Genomic DNA, 16,497 nt, shown 5'->3' with positions numbered 1-16,497 from the left:
GTTACAGCCATAATACAAACTTAGGGGTTTTCCCGGGTTATCTTTGTCATTTAAATGATGCGGTTAGGTCTGTCCCACACACCCATCCATTTAGGTAACTGCCGAATGTCGATGCTCGAAACGCAAAATAAATACATGTCATTTTGTGAAAATGCCAGGAGTTGGATTTGTATGAGATAGAACAAAATGAAGAAAATTCGCCCTAAAGATCTTGAACTTTCAAATTTATTCTTGGAATATATTTTCTTTAAATGTTATTTCTTTTGGAATGAAAACAAAATACGTAACGAAAACGAATAAAAACTTCAGTTTTAGAAACGCAAGTTGTTCTTTTTTAAAAACCCAGTAAAGTACATTGTATATGATAATACTTTTTATATACTGCATAGGTTTTATAAATAAAGTAAATGTAATTATGTAAATTAAACTAATGGATACTCTAGGATCCATTTCCACAGAATCGTGAGACTAAAATGAGGATGTAAATACTGGTACTTAATCAAATTGACTAAGAAACCTTAACATACATGACCACACAATTACTTCATATAAACCCCAACCACTGAATATATAAAGTACAGACTACCCCCGCTATTCCGTTGTTTATTAATTGATGTTGTTACTCGAGTAAACCTCGTAAAGGTTATAGTCGGACTCCACGGTACAACTTAACACAGTGTCTGTACGGAGGTGACACATGAATACAGCTAGATATCATCTTATCAGTGTATTTAAAAAGAAACGCCATTGTCTTGTTCAAATGAAGCTGGATATCACGTAAGATGTCTTAATGGTATGGAAGTGTCACTTTACTTCGTCTCCAGTAAGACACGGTATTAAAGTTTTTGAGGATGTGCACGTAAACCAACACTAGGGCAGGTGCCCTTTTGTCACATCACCAAAGTACACAATATGAGGAGCTCACATTTAAAAGATTTGATAATTATATTCACCTGGCAATTCAAAATATTATATCAACAATTAAATATAAGAAAAATACAAGAAAAACATCATCTTTTTGAACATACGTATTTTTTATTTTCTTTATAACATTTTCCTTTCTGAAAAATTTAGATTGCTTAATATGGCCACAGCAATTCATATGTATACTGTTAATAAAGTTCACCATATCTGGTCAAATAAGATGTATCGAGGTCAATGTTCTTAACCCTGCCATTTTTAATAAATTAAAAGGACAGTTACAAATATTGGATTTTTTAAAAAATCTAATGATTCAAGATTGCCTATAATAAAATATGTTCTCAATCAAAAAAAAGTTTTAAAAAAACTAAAAATATATATCGTATTGATTTAAGACGAAGTGCTACAAACAGGATTCCATTCCTATTAATTTCTTATAGTCCTTGAATTAGAATATTAGCTCTAAAACGCCAGTTGTATGCTCGTTAACTTTTATCACCACAGTGCATTTTAAAACTTTTTTTGTAAATTTTAAGTTTAAAATTAAATTGATAAATGATTGAATTCTTATTTAACAAATGTATACATATTCATTTGCTTTATTTAAATCGAGTTGGTTCGGAAATTTTCTGACCAATAACTATTTATATACGAACAAAGATATTGGTCAAACGATTGCCATAGAGCCAATGTCCCAACAATTATTCACCGACAGGACTCACTTAAAAATCTAATAAATAAAATTTGCTCTCGGCGACAATGACGAGTGATAATTTCTCTCTCGTCGTTAAAATATTTTCAAAAGCTATCCAAACAGTCATTATGTTTTACTACATATAAAGCATTAGTAGGTTAAGTAAATGAACGCGGTGTTCTAATAATCCGGCAATGTCCTTTCGTTCGAGTATCCAATGACTAAACGCGGGTCCTTTAGAACTTTAATCCCAGCGACCGTTCCCCACAGCTGGGTATAAAAGGCACCGGACGATTCAACCCGCTACCACTTTACTGGTAACCTCTCAGTGTTGAACACACCGAAGCAATATTCTGATATCTGTACATTCCGTGTCCTGTGATATCTTGATATCCAATATGGTTGTTGCTGTAGATAAAAGCGTTCGTTGCACCGTGGTTGGTGATGGTTTGGTTGGTAAAACAGGACTAATTCAGAAGTTTATTCGGGGAGATTTTATCCCGGAATATGTCGCCACCCTGAAGGATGAATACACCACCAAACTCCGCGCCAGTGGGGATGTGTATGACCTACATGTTACGGATCTAGCTGGAGAGGTAAAAATCATTTCTTTAAACATTTATTTCTTTCTTTGGTGATAAATTAAGAAAGTGGTTGTCAATAAGAAATATTTGAAAAAAAAAAAACGACGCATTTTTTCATTAACATTCACCTGGAATGTCACTCTATAACAGCCTTTACATACTAACAAAGAAATTTTGATTTTAAAATTCCAAATTTTACATATAATATTTTATTTTTAACAGCACGAGGATCTCTCTTCCTTACCAAACCCCGATGTCTTCATCGTCTGCTTTAGTCTAGTGGACAAGGATTCGCTCGATAACGTGGAACAGTTCTGGATGCCGAGAATCCGGAGCTTGGGAAAAGACATTCCAGTGATCCTTGTTGGAACTCAACTGGACATGCGCAAAACGAATGAACAGGGACATGTATCATACGAACAAGGGAAATTGATTGCCAAGCAGTTGAAAACTAATCATTACATTGAATGTTCAGCGAAAATGGATTTCAAAATTCAGGATGTATTCGAAAAGGCTGTTTATGCAAAAATTCGCCACAGCAAAAGAAAGTCGAACATTATCAGGAGAGTGTTCGGACGCTGACACAAGACATAAGTATCTTCGACACAGTGGCCCTTGAGTCACTACAGAATAAAATATAAATAGCAGACATGCCTGCTCTCCGCAACGTCCCCGGAAGGACGGATGGACCTTCCGACACCGACGCCGTTCCTGATACTTTCTCCAAATGAGCTGTCATCTGAAAACGACAAGCTTCCGCCCAGCGACCGGAGGAACTGGAATCTAAAGCCCAAAAAACGCCAGCGGACTATCCAATGCAGAACAAAATTTTCCCGGAATCCAGCAAGTCAATGTTGGAAATGGGAATCCCTATTCGTTGCATACCGTGGGATACCGCTAAAGCACAAGCGACTTATAACGAAAGCACAGTTGTGCTTGATATGCAATCAAAACTGTAAATAGATTTGTATAATATCTTTGCTTATGTCTCAAAATGTAAGATTTTGAAAATTTTATTTGTAATCAACGCGCTTAATATGCAATCAAACTGTAAGTCGTTTTTAAAGATCATCTTGGACTTATCTTTTTATATACATGTATTGCAAATATTTGGATTTGAAATAAAATTTGTATATAGTATTATCCTGGCTTCAGTTTCATTTGATATCTCTGAATTGAAATAAACACTTTATTACAAAATGTAATAGAAGGGTTTCTGATTATGGAATTTCCATAAAATAGATCTGCCGTTAATGTGTAAAGAAAATTTGAAAACGCCTCTTATAGCATTTGTATTTAAATGCTTTAATCAAGATTCGTCATATTGAAATTCTTACATTTGATAACAGATTTTTTGGAATTCTACTATGAATTGCTATTGATACAATCCATAATTAAAGTTCTTTCAGCTGTGAAATTCGCAGTCTCGACAGTCTCCAATGTTCAGGGCTTGTTAACAAACTGTTAACTATAGTGTAAAGGTCTGGTCTGATACACAGATCTACAGGGAAATATGTTGATTGGTTTGGTGATATTAAATTCTTCAGTAATTAAAAAATCCTTAGAGTCAATGTTATCACAAGGTTGTTGGCAACTTCTCTCTGTTATGATATCAAGGAATATATAGACTTTAATCGGAATGTCTTACCGATTATCTATTTAATCCAAATTAAAATGTCAGGTTTGACACTTAGCGAAAAACAAGTTATTTTAGCCTTTTGAAATAATACAAAAACAAGTTTGCGTTTTGTTAATATAGATTAAAGAGATTTTTGCCATACATATGTACCCGATTTGTATATTGCTTTCATAATAACAACCCTGTACAAAATTCAAAATTTCAAAATTCAATACACTAAAATCTACATATACGCATATAAAAGTTTAGCGCTGAAAACACAATCTTAATATCCTCTATTATTCGATAACTAAAGCGGATATAAATATAAGTTGGTGGTCAGTTTCATCTATTGTTGTCCAATTCTCTGAGTACCCGACAATGCCTCTTAATGTCAGTGATATTATATAGGTATTCAAAAGCATTCAGCCGAACCTCGACGTGAACTTTCCAGTTCCAGGTGTTGCATCTAAAGAAAAGGTTACCTGCTTACGGTGCAATTTGTTAAGTAGGGGGCGACGGTATTTTTATCTAGATAAAAATAAACTTGTTGAGGGCTGATTTATGACATATGAAAAAGCAAATATTTATAAAGACAAAATGATTGCACTTATGGCGGTTACGAGAAAAGTAAAAAAGTTAAGGACAAGATAGCATCTGAATGTGGAATTCCATGAAACCATTGCGTTGTTAAAATAAAATCAAGGAATTTGAAACACCAGATTAATTTCCTTTGAACAATCTTGTGTACTTTTCAAAATAACGGGGTGATTTACAATGATAAAATTCCAATTCAAAGTACAGTCACGTGATAACTTCGCATACTTGAGATTTTCACGTATGTCAAAGAAACTACCTTCAAAACATGGTGTGTTGCTTTTAAACAAATTTTATTTAATGACTTAAACCATATTGAAGAAATCCGTATCCAGAGAATGATAATAAATACATTAAGATAATTTTATGTACATTTAAATATTTAGTGTTATATACACAGTTACGTATGTACAGAGAGGACATGGCGTCATAGCGATAGGCAATAGGGCTGTCCACGTGTTCAGCAATTGAGACCCTTATGTAACGTTTTATTGGCACTGTTAACCTCAGATGACCAGCCAACTCCGGGGTCCCACACTTTTGAACGGTTTAAATTATCCTTATCTACAAAGTGTTGTTTACACGGGTACATGGAATGAGGGCGATTAGGGGTCAATCCGGGATAAGAGTGTTACAAAACTGACCAGTGTTGGCAGTAAAAAGTATTTAATGGGAAAACCCTCATAACCCTACCTCACGATTGCCTACTGGTAATACCCGACCCGTTCAACTGGTCATATAAAGGTTGCCCTCAAAATCCGTCTCCAAACGTTAGGTAATATAATGAAATGTTTATTCAGACAGTTCAACTTTGGGCAGTACAGCCCATCATTATATAATTTACTATAATTTACATGTATACAATATTTAGACTCCCTTGGTTATAAAATGAGGGGGAAGGGTTGAAATCCCTGGTCAAGTGTTATACTATTAAGACAAACTTTCATTTTAAAAAAAAAATTGAAATTGAACAATCTTGCCCTATAACATTCTGTAATAGACATATTTGTATCTTTGCAACTACAGCAGGTTTAGATTTAGCTTGATAAGTCTAGGATTCAGCAAAATTTCTGGTTCGTTTAATATACTGGATAACTCTTGAAATGCCAATAGTGTTACATTTTATTTCCTTTAAAAACTAGGCTAAAACCTGATAATTAACGCTACATGCATGTTTTTGTTAATATTTTCCCCGCTAACACAGCGAAGGAAATAAGGCGATGTCAGCTCTAATGAATTCCAAAATCTGACAGATGTGCGATGACCCTTCGTGGCAAGATTGTAAGGTTGACAACAGAACAAATTGAATTTGCATTTATAATTACACAAACAAATCGATAGCGTGAAGAATGTAATACAATCGCAAGGAATCCAGACATAGTGTCGGTGAACTGATCGGCACCGATCGCTTCCTTCAACTGTTCATGCAGCATCTAGCTCTTTGATCTCGCCGAAATAACCCGTATTTCTATTTGATACACGTACTTTGTATCTAAATTTTCTTTCGTGTTGACATAAAATCACGACCTGACATGCTTTTTAAAGAATAGATAAAGACTGGGGTGTACCTCAGGGAGCCAGACGTGTACATCAGTTGGTTTATGGTCTATATATTACGTTATGTCTGAAAATACTCTACATGTATATACAGTCAGCTATATCGTACATACAATGTAGGGATGGGGCGCGGGGCAAGAGAAAGGGGACAGGGGTCATTTTTATTGTCATCTTGTGATTTTTTTTATAATACGAATGTGGAATCATTTTTTTATTCGTGGGGGTCAATGTTCGTGGGTAGCCAAAGTTTTCCTTGTCCGTGGGGACGTAATTTCGTTGGTAGTGTAATCGGGATCTAGGTCTAATAAATATTTAACAAATGATTGTATATAAGTTCCTGGGGATGTATATTCGTGGACAAGGGTTACCCAGGAAAGCCACGAACATTGATCGCCCACGAACAATGATGATTTCACAGTACATGTATATGGATTTTTTTTCTGACATTTAACAGTATGACAGATTTACAATAATGTTTAACAATTATATTGATAAACCGGTATGATAAATTAATGCTATGCTAAAAACACGACATTTGAATACGGTATCACATTCTATTTGGAGAAATAAAAAAGTGGCAATTTATACTAGCATTTTAAATTAAATGTTATCGCAAATTTAATTTAATAATGAACAGACAAAAGTCATCTGCGTTTGATTTTTCTATAAGTGTAATATTTGTTATGATGAAAATTGTAGGCGATTTACAAAGAAGACTCATTGCTGAAATTAATTTTTAAAAATTATTTCATGTTATTATGTAATGGTATAACATTTATGACTTCATTGTCTTCTTGCAGAGCATGCACGTGTGGAGTGTATAAAAGCTGTTGCAAGTCTAGCATGACAAATTTATAGCACACGCGATGAAGAAAAAGTTCTATCTCAAATATAACGTTTAAAACACATCTTTGTGTCACACTTACTATATTTATTAATTTTTTGTTCAGATACTACTTTAGAAAATAAGCTTCCCTGTATCTGTTTCCCTTTTGATTCTTTTTAGTAGCATTTGAAAATCAATCTTGCTTCGTTACGCAATAACAAGTTTTTAATTCAGTGAGCAACCTGATTTAAAATTGTCCGTAATATCTAAATATAGATACTCTGCTCCTAGTTCTATTTTGATTCTAATGATTCACGGTCATAATGGCTAATTATACGCGGTTTATGATGCAAGGATTATTTGAATGCCCAATTATTAATACTAATGATGTCATTGTTTCAAAAAAGGCATTGTTCAATTGTTATTCTCCATTAATTGCATGCTTATTAAGAATTCAAAATCCAATTCTTATACATGTACGTGAAATCTCAACTGATGGTACTATCTACGCAATGGAAACCATTTTACCTCTAATACTGGCTCTAACCACATTCATTAGAAAAACAAAGCGTTCTCAATTTCAAAGATAGTCAACTCTTACGTACAATTACAGTTTTATTGAAATATAAATACAATTATTAGTACTAAAACACTCATTCAAATGGTTGTATGGTAACCCATCTGGTCGAAAATAGACAGGCAGTACAATTTGTTAGAGTTTCAATAACAATTACACTCTGTCAATATTTTCCCTCTATTCCTTTGCTTCACGTATCAGGAGTCTGTGAGCTTCTTGGGGCGGTCTGCATAGGAGCAGCTGTAGCCCGGAAGAATAGAGTGAGAACGATGCCGAGATTCCGTTGTCGTAGCGATAAATGTCCACTACAATAGCCAACACAGTCAAACTAGCCAATTCGGAGTCTCTCTGACAATTCGTTAGAGGTTTATAACAGCGGTGCAGGGACCGCTTAGTTAACAGTTCCTCGGGCCAACACATCAACGTCCAAGAACTCGTTTCAAGATGTTGACCTTCCGTTTGCTGTATCGAATGCTTGCCATGGCGGCGCTCTGGAAGGTTTCCTGGACACCCGATCCAGATTTGGCGGAACACTCTACGTAGGTGTCTGCCCCTATAGACTTGGCCAGGGCCCGACCCTCAGCAGTGGCGATGTGGCCGGATTGACCCCCTTGTCTCAGGTCGGACTGTGTCCCCGCTAGGATGATGGGTGAATGTTTAGCGATTGCCCGGATCTTAGGAATCCAGAAGTTTAGTACGCTATCCATGGAATCATCGTCTACTAGACTGAAGCACACAATGAAGATATCAGAGGTTGCAATGGAGGACAGGTCTTCATGCTGCAATACAAAAAATGAACAATAAAAATAATGGAATGATACATAGTACATCTCTAAGAAAATGATAAGCTGAAATACACGGTTTTCTGAAGATATAAAAATAAGATCTGCTTACCTCTCCGGCGATATCAGACACATTCAGTCTGAATACGTCCCCGTTTGTGGATACTTTCGCACTGTAATCATCCTTTAATGTGGCTATATAAGTCTTGTCGAATTTACCATTGACAAATTTCTGTACCAAACTTGATTTCCCAACAAAACCATCACCAACCACAGCGCACTGAATAGATTTCTGCATTGCTACGACCATTTTATAATTTTCAAGTTGATATTTTTCTTTTTGTTTCGATAGGAGCGAGCAACAAACTGGTAAAGCACCTCGCCCCAGCGGTCTTATATAGCCTTCACGATTGTGACGTAAAGCGCTTTATTTCCTCGTCCGTTGGACCGTGACCAAACGGTTTGATCGACACCGGTTTTTACGTTGAGTCATCTTCAAGAAAACATATCAGGATTTAAAAAGAGCTTTCAGATTTAACATCCTCTGCAGATTTTATTTAAATAGTGCGCGGTTTATTGTTGACATTGACCCCTTGGATTAGCCCCACGGGAGAGCTCAGACCCCCAGGAAAAGGGGTTTATCTTTATGTGTGCAATAAATGGAGAAATGATGTTTCAATTAACACATCTCTTATGTTGGTCTTTAAATTTACACACATTTAAAACAATATTTATACATTTAAAGTGGACTCATAGAATAATTCCTGTAAATGCATCTATTTTGTGAAGTGTTTACCATTTCAAGGCCGTCGCGTTTGAAGTGTTTGGGGGTCTCGGTTTTGACAATGACAAATATCTGTTATGAAAGTGGTACAAGTAACACTTGATCTAGATATCATTAATTTTAAAATGTTTAAAAACAAGAGTCGGAGATCAATAGCTCTGTGTGCAGCAATCGGTCTGACAGTTTACATTAGAGTACCTACTCGATCATAAAAGATAATCGATAAATACGCTTAGAATATTGTACACAAATTAAGATTGTTTGGAAACTAGTTTTTATATTTTCCGAGTGCCTCTTGCCTTCTGAGAAGATGTATTCTACTGATAAACAAATAAATAATATCGATGTTTACCTCGCGAAAAGTTCATCACGAAACTTTTAGAAAACAATTACAAGTAAATGTATAAGTAGTAAAACAGACCTATTAAATTGTTTTCAGTGATTCTAAGACGATAACAGGTGGGTACGCCCGATAAACATCAACACCCCCATCCTCTGTGACGAAGTGTCTGTTACGTAACTGTACAGGGGTCAACACTGTTCTCGCCGTCATGGCAGAATCATGATCTCTTTTTCAACAATGAATGTGTTAAGTTTTTATTTTGATTGTTGTTTATCTCAAACATATATGACATTTTACATTGATCATTTTAAACAAACTTGTTGATTTGGGTTTCAAACGAAAAAAAAGTTTTATAATAGTGCTTTCATCGTTTCTCCAGACATCCGTTTGTGCTTTTTACCTTTATTGCCCTATTTTAACCAAAAAAAAAAAAAAAATGAAATAAGAAAAATAAACTAATTTTACACAATTGTGAATTTAAAAGTATTTTTCAGTGATGTTTATGGACTGGAAAATCGTGTGAGCGTCAAATAGTGCTATATATGTGTTTCGTATATTAATAAGGCCAATTAACAGACGGTTAAATTATTTTTTTTACCTACAACATTAGAATTGCGAATGGTCGAATTTGCATATGCTTATGATACATGCAGAAAGATGTCAAACAAGCCGCCAAACTGTCTGGCCTCCATAGAGCGCTCTGTAGAGCCGTATAGCTGTGACATGCAGACGACTGCAGCCATCTTGTGCAGACGACAGTGTCAGATATTGCATGATACGAAAATACCCCCAGTTGCAGGACATTGGAAGAGAAAACAAAATAGGAATCTTCTAATTTTGTTATTTTCACAAAAAGCTCTTTTTGCAAAAAAGTTACAGAAGTTCCAGTGTGATATAGAAACTTTGCGAAGTTTAACTTATATTAAATAATATCATTGTACGGAAAGAAATGTTTTTTCATTGTAATGTTGGACAAAATTTCATTAAGATCTGTAAAAATGACCGCTTTCTTTTGTTTTAATTCTATGAAATAAATGGTTCACACCTCTCAAGAAAAAACTCGCACCTGACTGGGAAGGTTACAATATACCTAATGACGAAACAATGGAGGAAAACATAGATGTTTACTAATCATTCAGTTAGCAGTTTTAATTTTTAATATAATCATGTCAAAACAATAAAGTCTAATTGAAATTACGTATTCCGGGATGACCTTCTGCCACTCGGAGACAATACAGTCGGTGTTGTTTACATCGAAAACGTCAGTGAGTCAAAACAGGACTTAAGATTGTAAGAAGTCATTGTTCCGGTTTGACAAGAAATAGGATTTTTGACTACCTGAGACAAGGGACTTTTCAGCGGGCCCGGGGAGAGCGACCGTGGGTGTGGGGGATTACTCACCCCATGTTTATTATTAGAATAGTACTATAATTTTCCTGATCAGCGATTTATTTTATTATAATTTAGAATTTGAAGTCTTGGTAGCCACCACCCTCTACAAAACGATGTTAGATTGCTCTGACTGCAAAAAAGAGAAATAAATTAAATTTTGTGTAATTATGAATTCTGTCATCTAAAAATACTGCAAAACCCCCAAAACTACCTTTGAATGTGGGAAACTGAATAAACTTAATTTGGTCGGCTCCTTTATATATATATATATATATATATATATATATATATATATATATATATATATATATATATATATATATATATATATATATGGGCCTGGACCTATCCTGCTTTTCCCTAATCTTTTTGTATTTACATAAATTCTGTAATTCATGTAACGTTATATGTTTTGAGAGAAATAAATGAACTTGAATTTGGTACGGAGGACGTCAGTAGCGGCATGATACAATGAACACCTTTAACGAGCTGTTTGATGGCAGATGATTGGGATGAGGGGGCAGATGATTGAGAGTAATCAATCGATGCCCCAAATATCTTGTAAACAAATTGTTCCCATTGTTCTCTGCAAGATCCAAGTGTATTATACTGTTTAGTTCCTTCCGTAAAAAATTCTGCGTGCTTGTAAGTGACGTTCACAAACGTTTGATTTTAATGTGATTGTGATTGGCACAAGGAATTGATTATTAAAAAACGTATTATATTGATTTTAATAACATGACATGGCATTCCATTGCCTGATATCATTTACCTTTCATACATAACGTTTGCAAAGTTTAAGTTGTTTTTATGTTGTTTTATCTGCAAACAAACACTTTGTTTAAATTCAGAAAAAATAGATCAAGAATTATATAATCCAATTTATTTTTTATCAGCATAACGTCAAAATGTTTTCTCCAACTAAATTTTGTAAGTGAATCATGAAAAAGGGTGAATCATTGTAATCAATGTTTTTCAGTGCAAATAATGATTTACGGAAGTTCAAAGTAAACAGAACTTTCAAAGGAAAGATAATTCAATTAACATAACAAAGCTGGAATCGTTTTGTAGTAAGCATTATGCCCCATTTAACATTAATTTAATGTGGTAGATACACATGTAAACAGACCCAGATCCTCAGCTATCCGGGTCAGTGATTCGTCATCGAAAGACTTGTTTTGACACCCGAAATGACTTTGCATTCGTTTATAATATTGTTTTGATCTCTTTCTACAGAGAGAGAGAGAGAGAGAGAGAGAGAGAGAGAGAGAGAGAGAGAGAGAGAGAGAGAGAAATGAAGGCTGGGCTTACATAATAACTTTATAATTTATGACTCTGGCAGAAAGTTTTTAGTGGATTATTTACTAGTCTATTTTTGTCGCAGATAACCTTGAGCTTGTGTTACAAAACATGTACATATATCGCTAGGTAGGCACTTTGTGTCCTCGTTATGCTGTGCCAATCTGGAAGAGTTCAGAAACTAGTATGGAGATAATTACATGATAGAGCTACGATTGAACACCCACGTTTCAAAAGTTTTTCATATATTGAACTTCATTAATTTTAAAAATACACTGTATGTTAAAGAGCTCAAAATATTTTCTTTACTGTTGCTTCAAATATTCACATGTAGCAATACATGTACAACGACATAATTATTAATAAAAAAGAAAAATATGGTTCAAGTTTTCATTCATTTTTTTAATTGCATGATTTTACACTTCATATACCAAACAAGTCTTATGCATTACACTTTATATATCAAACAAGTCTTATGTCTACAACAACAAAAAATTGATTGCTTCGTCGGAAAAAGGAGTTCTGAGTTATTGAAAGATTGACAAAGTTTGTTTTTGTTGCAGATGTAGGAACACGTTTGTCCTCTTGCGTCCTGATTTGTAATGTTTTGACACAAAACTGTTAATATTGGCAATAGCGTTTTCTTTGCAGTTTTCCAGCAGGATCCAGCAACGTCCAAAGGAAAGAACTACCGTGGGCGCCCGTCAGTGGGTAACAATCTACTTACAGACTGTTAGAAAGTATGGCACAAGGACCATAAGCCCCGAGTTAAATGTTTATCAATTCATCTGCCAAGAACGCGTTTAAAGAGACTGGCTTTCCTTCTGTTGTACTTGTTGCTAGCCAGAAGGATGCTGTAAAGCGCAACATCCACCCCTGTGTTGTCTTTCGCCGAACATTCCACGTAGGCTGAAGCGCTGATAGACTGAGCGAGACTGAGCCCTTCTTCGGTAGAAATATGGCCCTTTCTTTGTGTTCTTCTCTTGTCTAGCTGGGTTCCGACTAAGACGATTGGCGTTTGCTTCTCTTCGGATCTTATTCTTGGAACCCAGAAGTTGAGCACGCTTTCGAGCGAGTCCTTGTCCACAAGGCTAAAGCAGACAACAAAGACATCGGGCACTTCGATGGAGACAAGGTCGTCATGCTGCAATGGAAAAGAAATCGCCATAAGAATTTGTTAAGCTTCAGATAGTTCAAAAGTTTGAATTTGAATTTCTAATTTTCAAAGCTAAGTAGTTACAACGAAGTTGAACCTACCTCTCCAGCGAAGTCCGTAATATTCATCTCTAAGCTGTCACCATTAACGTTGCACTTTGCAATGTAGTCATCTTGAAGAGTGGCCACATATTCGCTGTTAAATTCTCCACCAAGAAATCGCTCAACAAGACACGACTTCCCCACAAATCCGTCCCCAACAACCGAACACTGCAGAGACTTGTTCACAGAAACAACCATCTTGTATAACTACGTTGCGCTGTTATCTGACCGAGAGAAATGACAGTGTGTGCATGCATTTGTCACGTAAGCCTTTATATAGCAGTCGGGCGCGTGACGTCAGGACTTTATTTCCTTGTGGCCCGGACCGTGAAATTTAGTTTGATGAACATGTCAGGTGAATTAATGAAATAAAACAAAATGCTGTCACCATGTCAATGCTATTAAAAAATTTAGATCAATTCAGTGCTTGTTCTTACAATTCATTAATTATGATAATCGCCTTATATCACTGCACCGCCATTTCTCTCCTAGACTAGGTCAATGTTACTTAAGAGTGATTTTATGTCCTTCGGTTGTCAATCAGAATGATAAGGAAAATGCAGTTTCAAAGTAGGGGACAAACACCTGATAGGGACCACTCTGGAAAAATCGTCTCAATTACAGAATCAAAGGTTGGAATCTCAGAGAGACTTTGATACCCCAGGTTGTAACTTCTTAGTTTGATGGGGGCATAAGTATTAGAATACAAAAGACTGAGAAGAAATCGGGGGGTAGAGAAGAGCACTTAGCGGGGATTAGTCCAATGGAGCTGGACCCATGGATTTGCTTTAAGTGAAATATATTTTACAAACGTTAATTTCTTTTCTTCAATAGATTCAATTATGAAACATAAGCTCCTGCAAAGTCAAAGAAAACATGTTAGCTGTGCACTTGATTATGATAAGTAAACAGAATAAACGATTTATCTTTCCGGATAAAAAGACAGACCCATGATCTCAAAAAACGGTACATGTACAATTAAAATCGTGGTTCTCAATTTTTAGAAAAAATACTCTAGTTATGAATTCAACTCCAAGGTTTTTAAATGACGGGAAATGATGAAAGGGTTAATTGTGAACGTTACGCATTAAAACAGCACAAACCGAGATACACACATTAATTATAAAAGATTAATTCAACTGCTACAAAAGCTGGAAGAAAAAGTTTTTTATAAAGATTTTCTTGTTTCTGAGAGTTAATAGTGCTTCTATTACACGGCAATACACAAGACACCAGGCGTCGCTTCAGATTTGTCTCTTTAAGGTACCGTACATTCATCATAGATCGTGTATAATCACAAAACAAACCCAGGAACCTATTTGTCACCATTAACACTGGTACTGCTTCCACAAACGTGCACGGAAAATGAATGTTACTGATCGATTGTTTGTTTAATTCCAGAATGATTTCATTTAATAGGTCACGTATTTAGTGCTTCGATATGATACAATGTCATACCTTTTTCTAAAATTTCCTCTGACATTTTATTAATTACTTGTAAACTTAAAGATGTATTTCATGTACATTCATAATGATGGTGTGATTGAAATGAATTGAATTAAATTTATCGGGCTTCTAATTATCTATGGTCATGTTCGCCTACAAGATAAAAAAATGTTTCTTCTTCGATTGATTCACTTAAATCATTAATTCACTCCTATTGAAATGCATCAATTTCCAATTTAGCAACTTAATAAAATAATTTATGCCGTTTTTCTTTGATTCTATTTATATTTGTTTCCTTTCATAAATCAACCCATGTATATGTTTATACATCTTACCTTCCCTGTGCGATGCAGAATATGAAAACATCAAAAAGTTACAGGGAAATAAAATTATCAAATATAGATAAGCAGATTGGATTGAAATGAAATGCCCTGCACTAAAATAGCCTTGGTGTCGCGGTCCGACTCACGTGTAAAGTAAAAGCCTGCTGTAGAGTTCTTGGAAGTTTTCATGCTACGCATACAAACATGGAATTATTCCTTTATCTTTACAGGCTCGCTGTATTTTCATAATAAGGTCAGTCATCGTGTCCCAATAAATCACAAAGGTATGATTACTTGCTTAAAAGTTATTGCTGTGTGTTTTCTTTGCATGTCATACAAAGCAGACCCGGGGTTTCGTTGGGGTCCGTTTTCTGTTAGGTTGGGTCTGGTACGTACTGTACAAGTTTATGATTTTTACAAAAATATACGTAGTAGATTGACTTATTTCGTTAATTTAGCTAATGGGCGCGTCGCGTATTGTTGTGAGAAATATCTTCCGATTTACATATATTTTCGTTATTGGCATTATGCAGAGAATATATTAGACCTATTTTTTAAATATTATTTTTCAAAAATTACACGGCGTTTCTCTGTTGAATAATGTTTTATTTAATTTATTTTCTACAATTCTTTAGTGCAATGTAATTTGTTAATATCTAAACATGCATATAATATCTTTTAGTATAAAATTATAATAAGTTACTATATTGCATTCAATTTAATACTTTTTAAATCTTTATATGAAAAATTTAAGTCATCATTACACAAAATGCAATACTTGCACCTCATGTTGGACACTTTCTAACCAGTATCTGCAAAAGTGAAAACTACAGGATTAAAAGCAAGGGCATCTGAGTATAATTCCTCAAAATGAAACACTTTTCAAGTACCATATTTTTCAAAGAAGAATGCTTATTAAACATATTATCTTGAATTTCAACAATTTGGTAAACAACTTCTTATAGGGTTTAATATAGCCGTATTTCTGTAACTTATTCTATTTTTAAAATAAACCGATGAAATCTGCGAGGTATTTTGGCCAATTAGATACGCTTGGAAAGGTTTTGACCGCCTCTGCCAGACCTTCTGGTTCCACCTGGGTTTAAAGCAGGACAAGCGATGCAGGAGAATTGTCGGCCTAAAGCCTTTTATCTTTGCACTTTTACCTGGTTCGTTTGACTGAATGAATTACAAAGAACACACCAAAAGAAGTCAAAAAGCATTTAAGGATAAACAATTTACTTAATGCTAAGTATGGTTGCATAACCGTAAGCAAAAATATGTACACGGTTAAACATAGGGATTAATTATTAATATGGATCCATTACTGTAGTATTTCTCTACAGATCTATTTAAAATGAGTTTTTAATAATTTTCAGTTGAAATGTTCTATATCTGTTCGTTCAATCATTGCATTGCGTCAACGTTTTCGTCATAGCTTGTTCCAAACACCTTCAGAACCAAATGCATCATTATTTTTGGCATAAGATTATTTAT

At 34.9% G+C, this 16,497-nt stretch overlaps 3 protein-coding genes across 3 annotated transcripts; 1 reads left to right on the top strand and 2 right to left on the bottom strand.

Moving 5' to 3' along the window:
- The first annotated feature begins 1,866 nt into the window (after positions 1 to 1,866).
- LOC105328477 (cdc42 homolog) lies at positions 1,867 to 3,342 on the top strand. Its single transcript, XM_011429372.4, has 2 exons — positions 1,867 to 2,211; positions 2,422 to 3,342. The coding sequence occupies exons 1-2, from the start codon at positions 2,014 to 2,016 to the stop codon at positions 2,779 to 2,781; spliced, it is 558 nt and encodes a 185-aa protein (XP_011427674.3). The 5' UTR covers positions 1,867 to 2,013; the 3' UTR covers positions 2,782 to 3,342.
- Positions 3,343 to 7,399: 4,057 nt separating this feature from the next.
- On the bottom strand, positions 7,400 to 8,536 carry LOC105328476 (uncharacterized). Its single transcript, XM_011429371.4, has 2 exons — positions 8,269 to 8,536; positions 7,400 to 8,153 (listed from the first exon to the last, which is right to left on the bottom strand). Exons 1-2 carry the CDS (start codon positions 8,464 to 8,466, stop codon positions 7,794 to 7,796), a joined length of 558 nt encoding a protein of 185 aa, XP_011427673.3. The 5' UTR covers positions 8,467 to 8,536; the 3' UTR covers positions 7,400 to 7,793.
- Positions 8,537 to 12,355: 3,819 nt separating this feature from the next.
- Positions 12,356 to 13,489, bottom strand: LOC105328475 (cdc42 homolog). Its single transcript, XM_011429370.4, has 2 exons — positions 13,232 to 13,489; positions 12,356 to 13,118 (listed from the first exon to the last, which is right to left on the bottom strand). The coding sequence occupies exons 1-2, from the start codon at positions 13,427 to 13,429 to the stop codon at positions 12,759 to 12,761; spliced, it is 558 nt and encodes a 185-aa protein (XP_011427672.3). The 5' UTR covers positions 13,430 to 13,489; the 3' UTR covers positions 12,356 to 12,758.
- Positions 13,490 to 16,497: the final 3,008 nt, after the last annotated feature.

This window comes from Magallana gigas, chromosome 6, assembly GCF_963853765.1.
Source record: "Magallana gigas chromosome 6, xbMagGiga1.1, whole genome shotgun sequence".
NCBI lineage: Eukaryota > Metazoa > Mollusca > Bivalvia > Ostreida > Ostreidae > Magallana > Magallana gigas.
This window is presented reverse-complemented; position numbering and strand designations above follow the sequence as displayed.

Bases quoted from the DNA above. Each gene is read 5' to 3' on its own strand.
- LOC105328476 (XM_011429371.4), bottom strand. From the start codon at position 8,466: ATGGTCGTAGCAATGCAGAAATCTATTCAGTGCGCTGTGGTTGGTGAT. The intron at 8,154-8,268 runs GTAAGCAGATCT...TTTGTATTGCAG, and splicing joins TGTCTGATATCGCCGGAGAG to CATGAAGACCTGTCCTCCAT.
- LOC105328477 (XM_011429372.4), top strand. From the start codon at position 2,014: ATGGTTGTTGCTGTAGATAAAAGCGTTCGTTGCACCGTGGTTGGTGAT. The intron at 2,212-2,421 runs GTAAAAATCATT...TATTTTTAACAG, and splicing joins TTACGGATCTAGCTGGAGAG to CACGAGGATCTCTCTTCCTT.
- LOC105328475 (XM_011429370.4), bottom strand. From the start codon at position 13,429: ATGGTTGTTTCTGTGAACAAGTCTCTGCAGTGTTCGGTTGTTGGGGAC. The intron at 13,119-13,231 runs GTAGGTTCAACT...TTTCCATTGCAG, and splicing joins TTACGGACTTCGCTGGAGAG to CATGACGACCTTGTCTCCAT.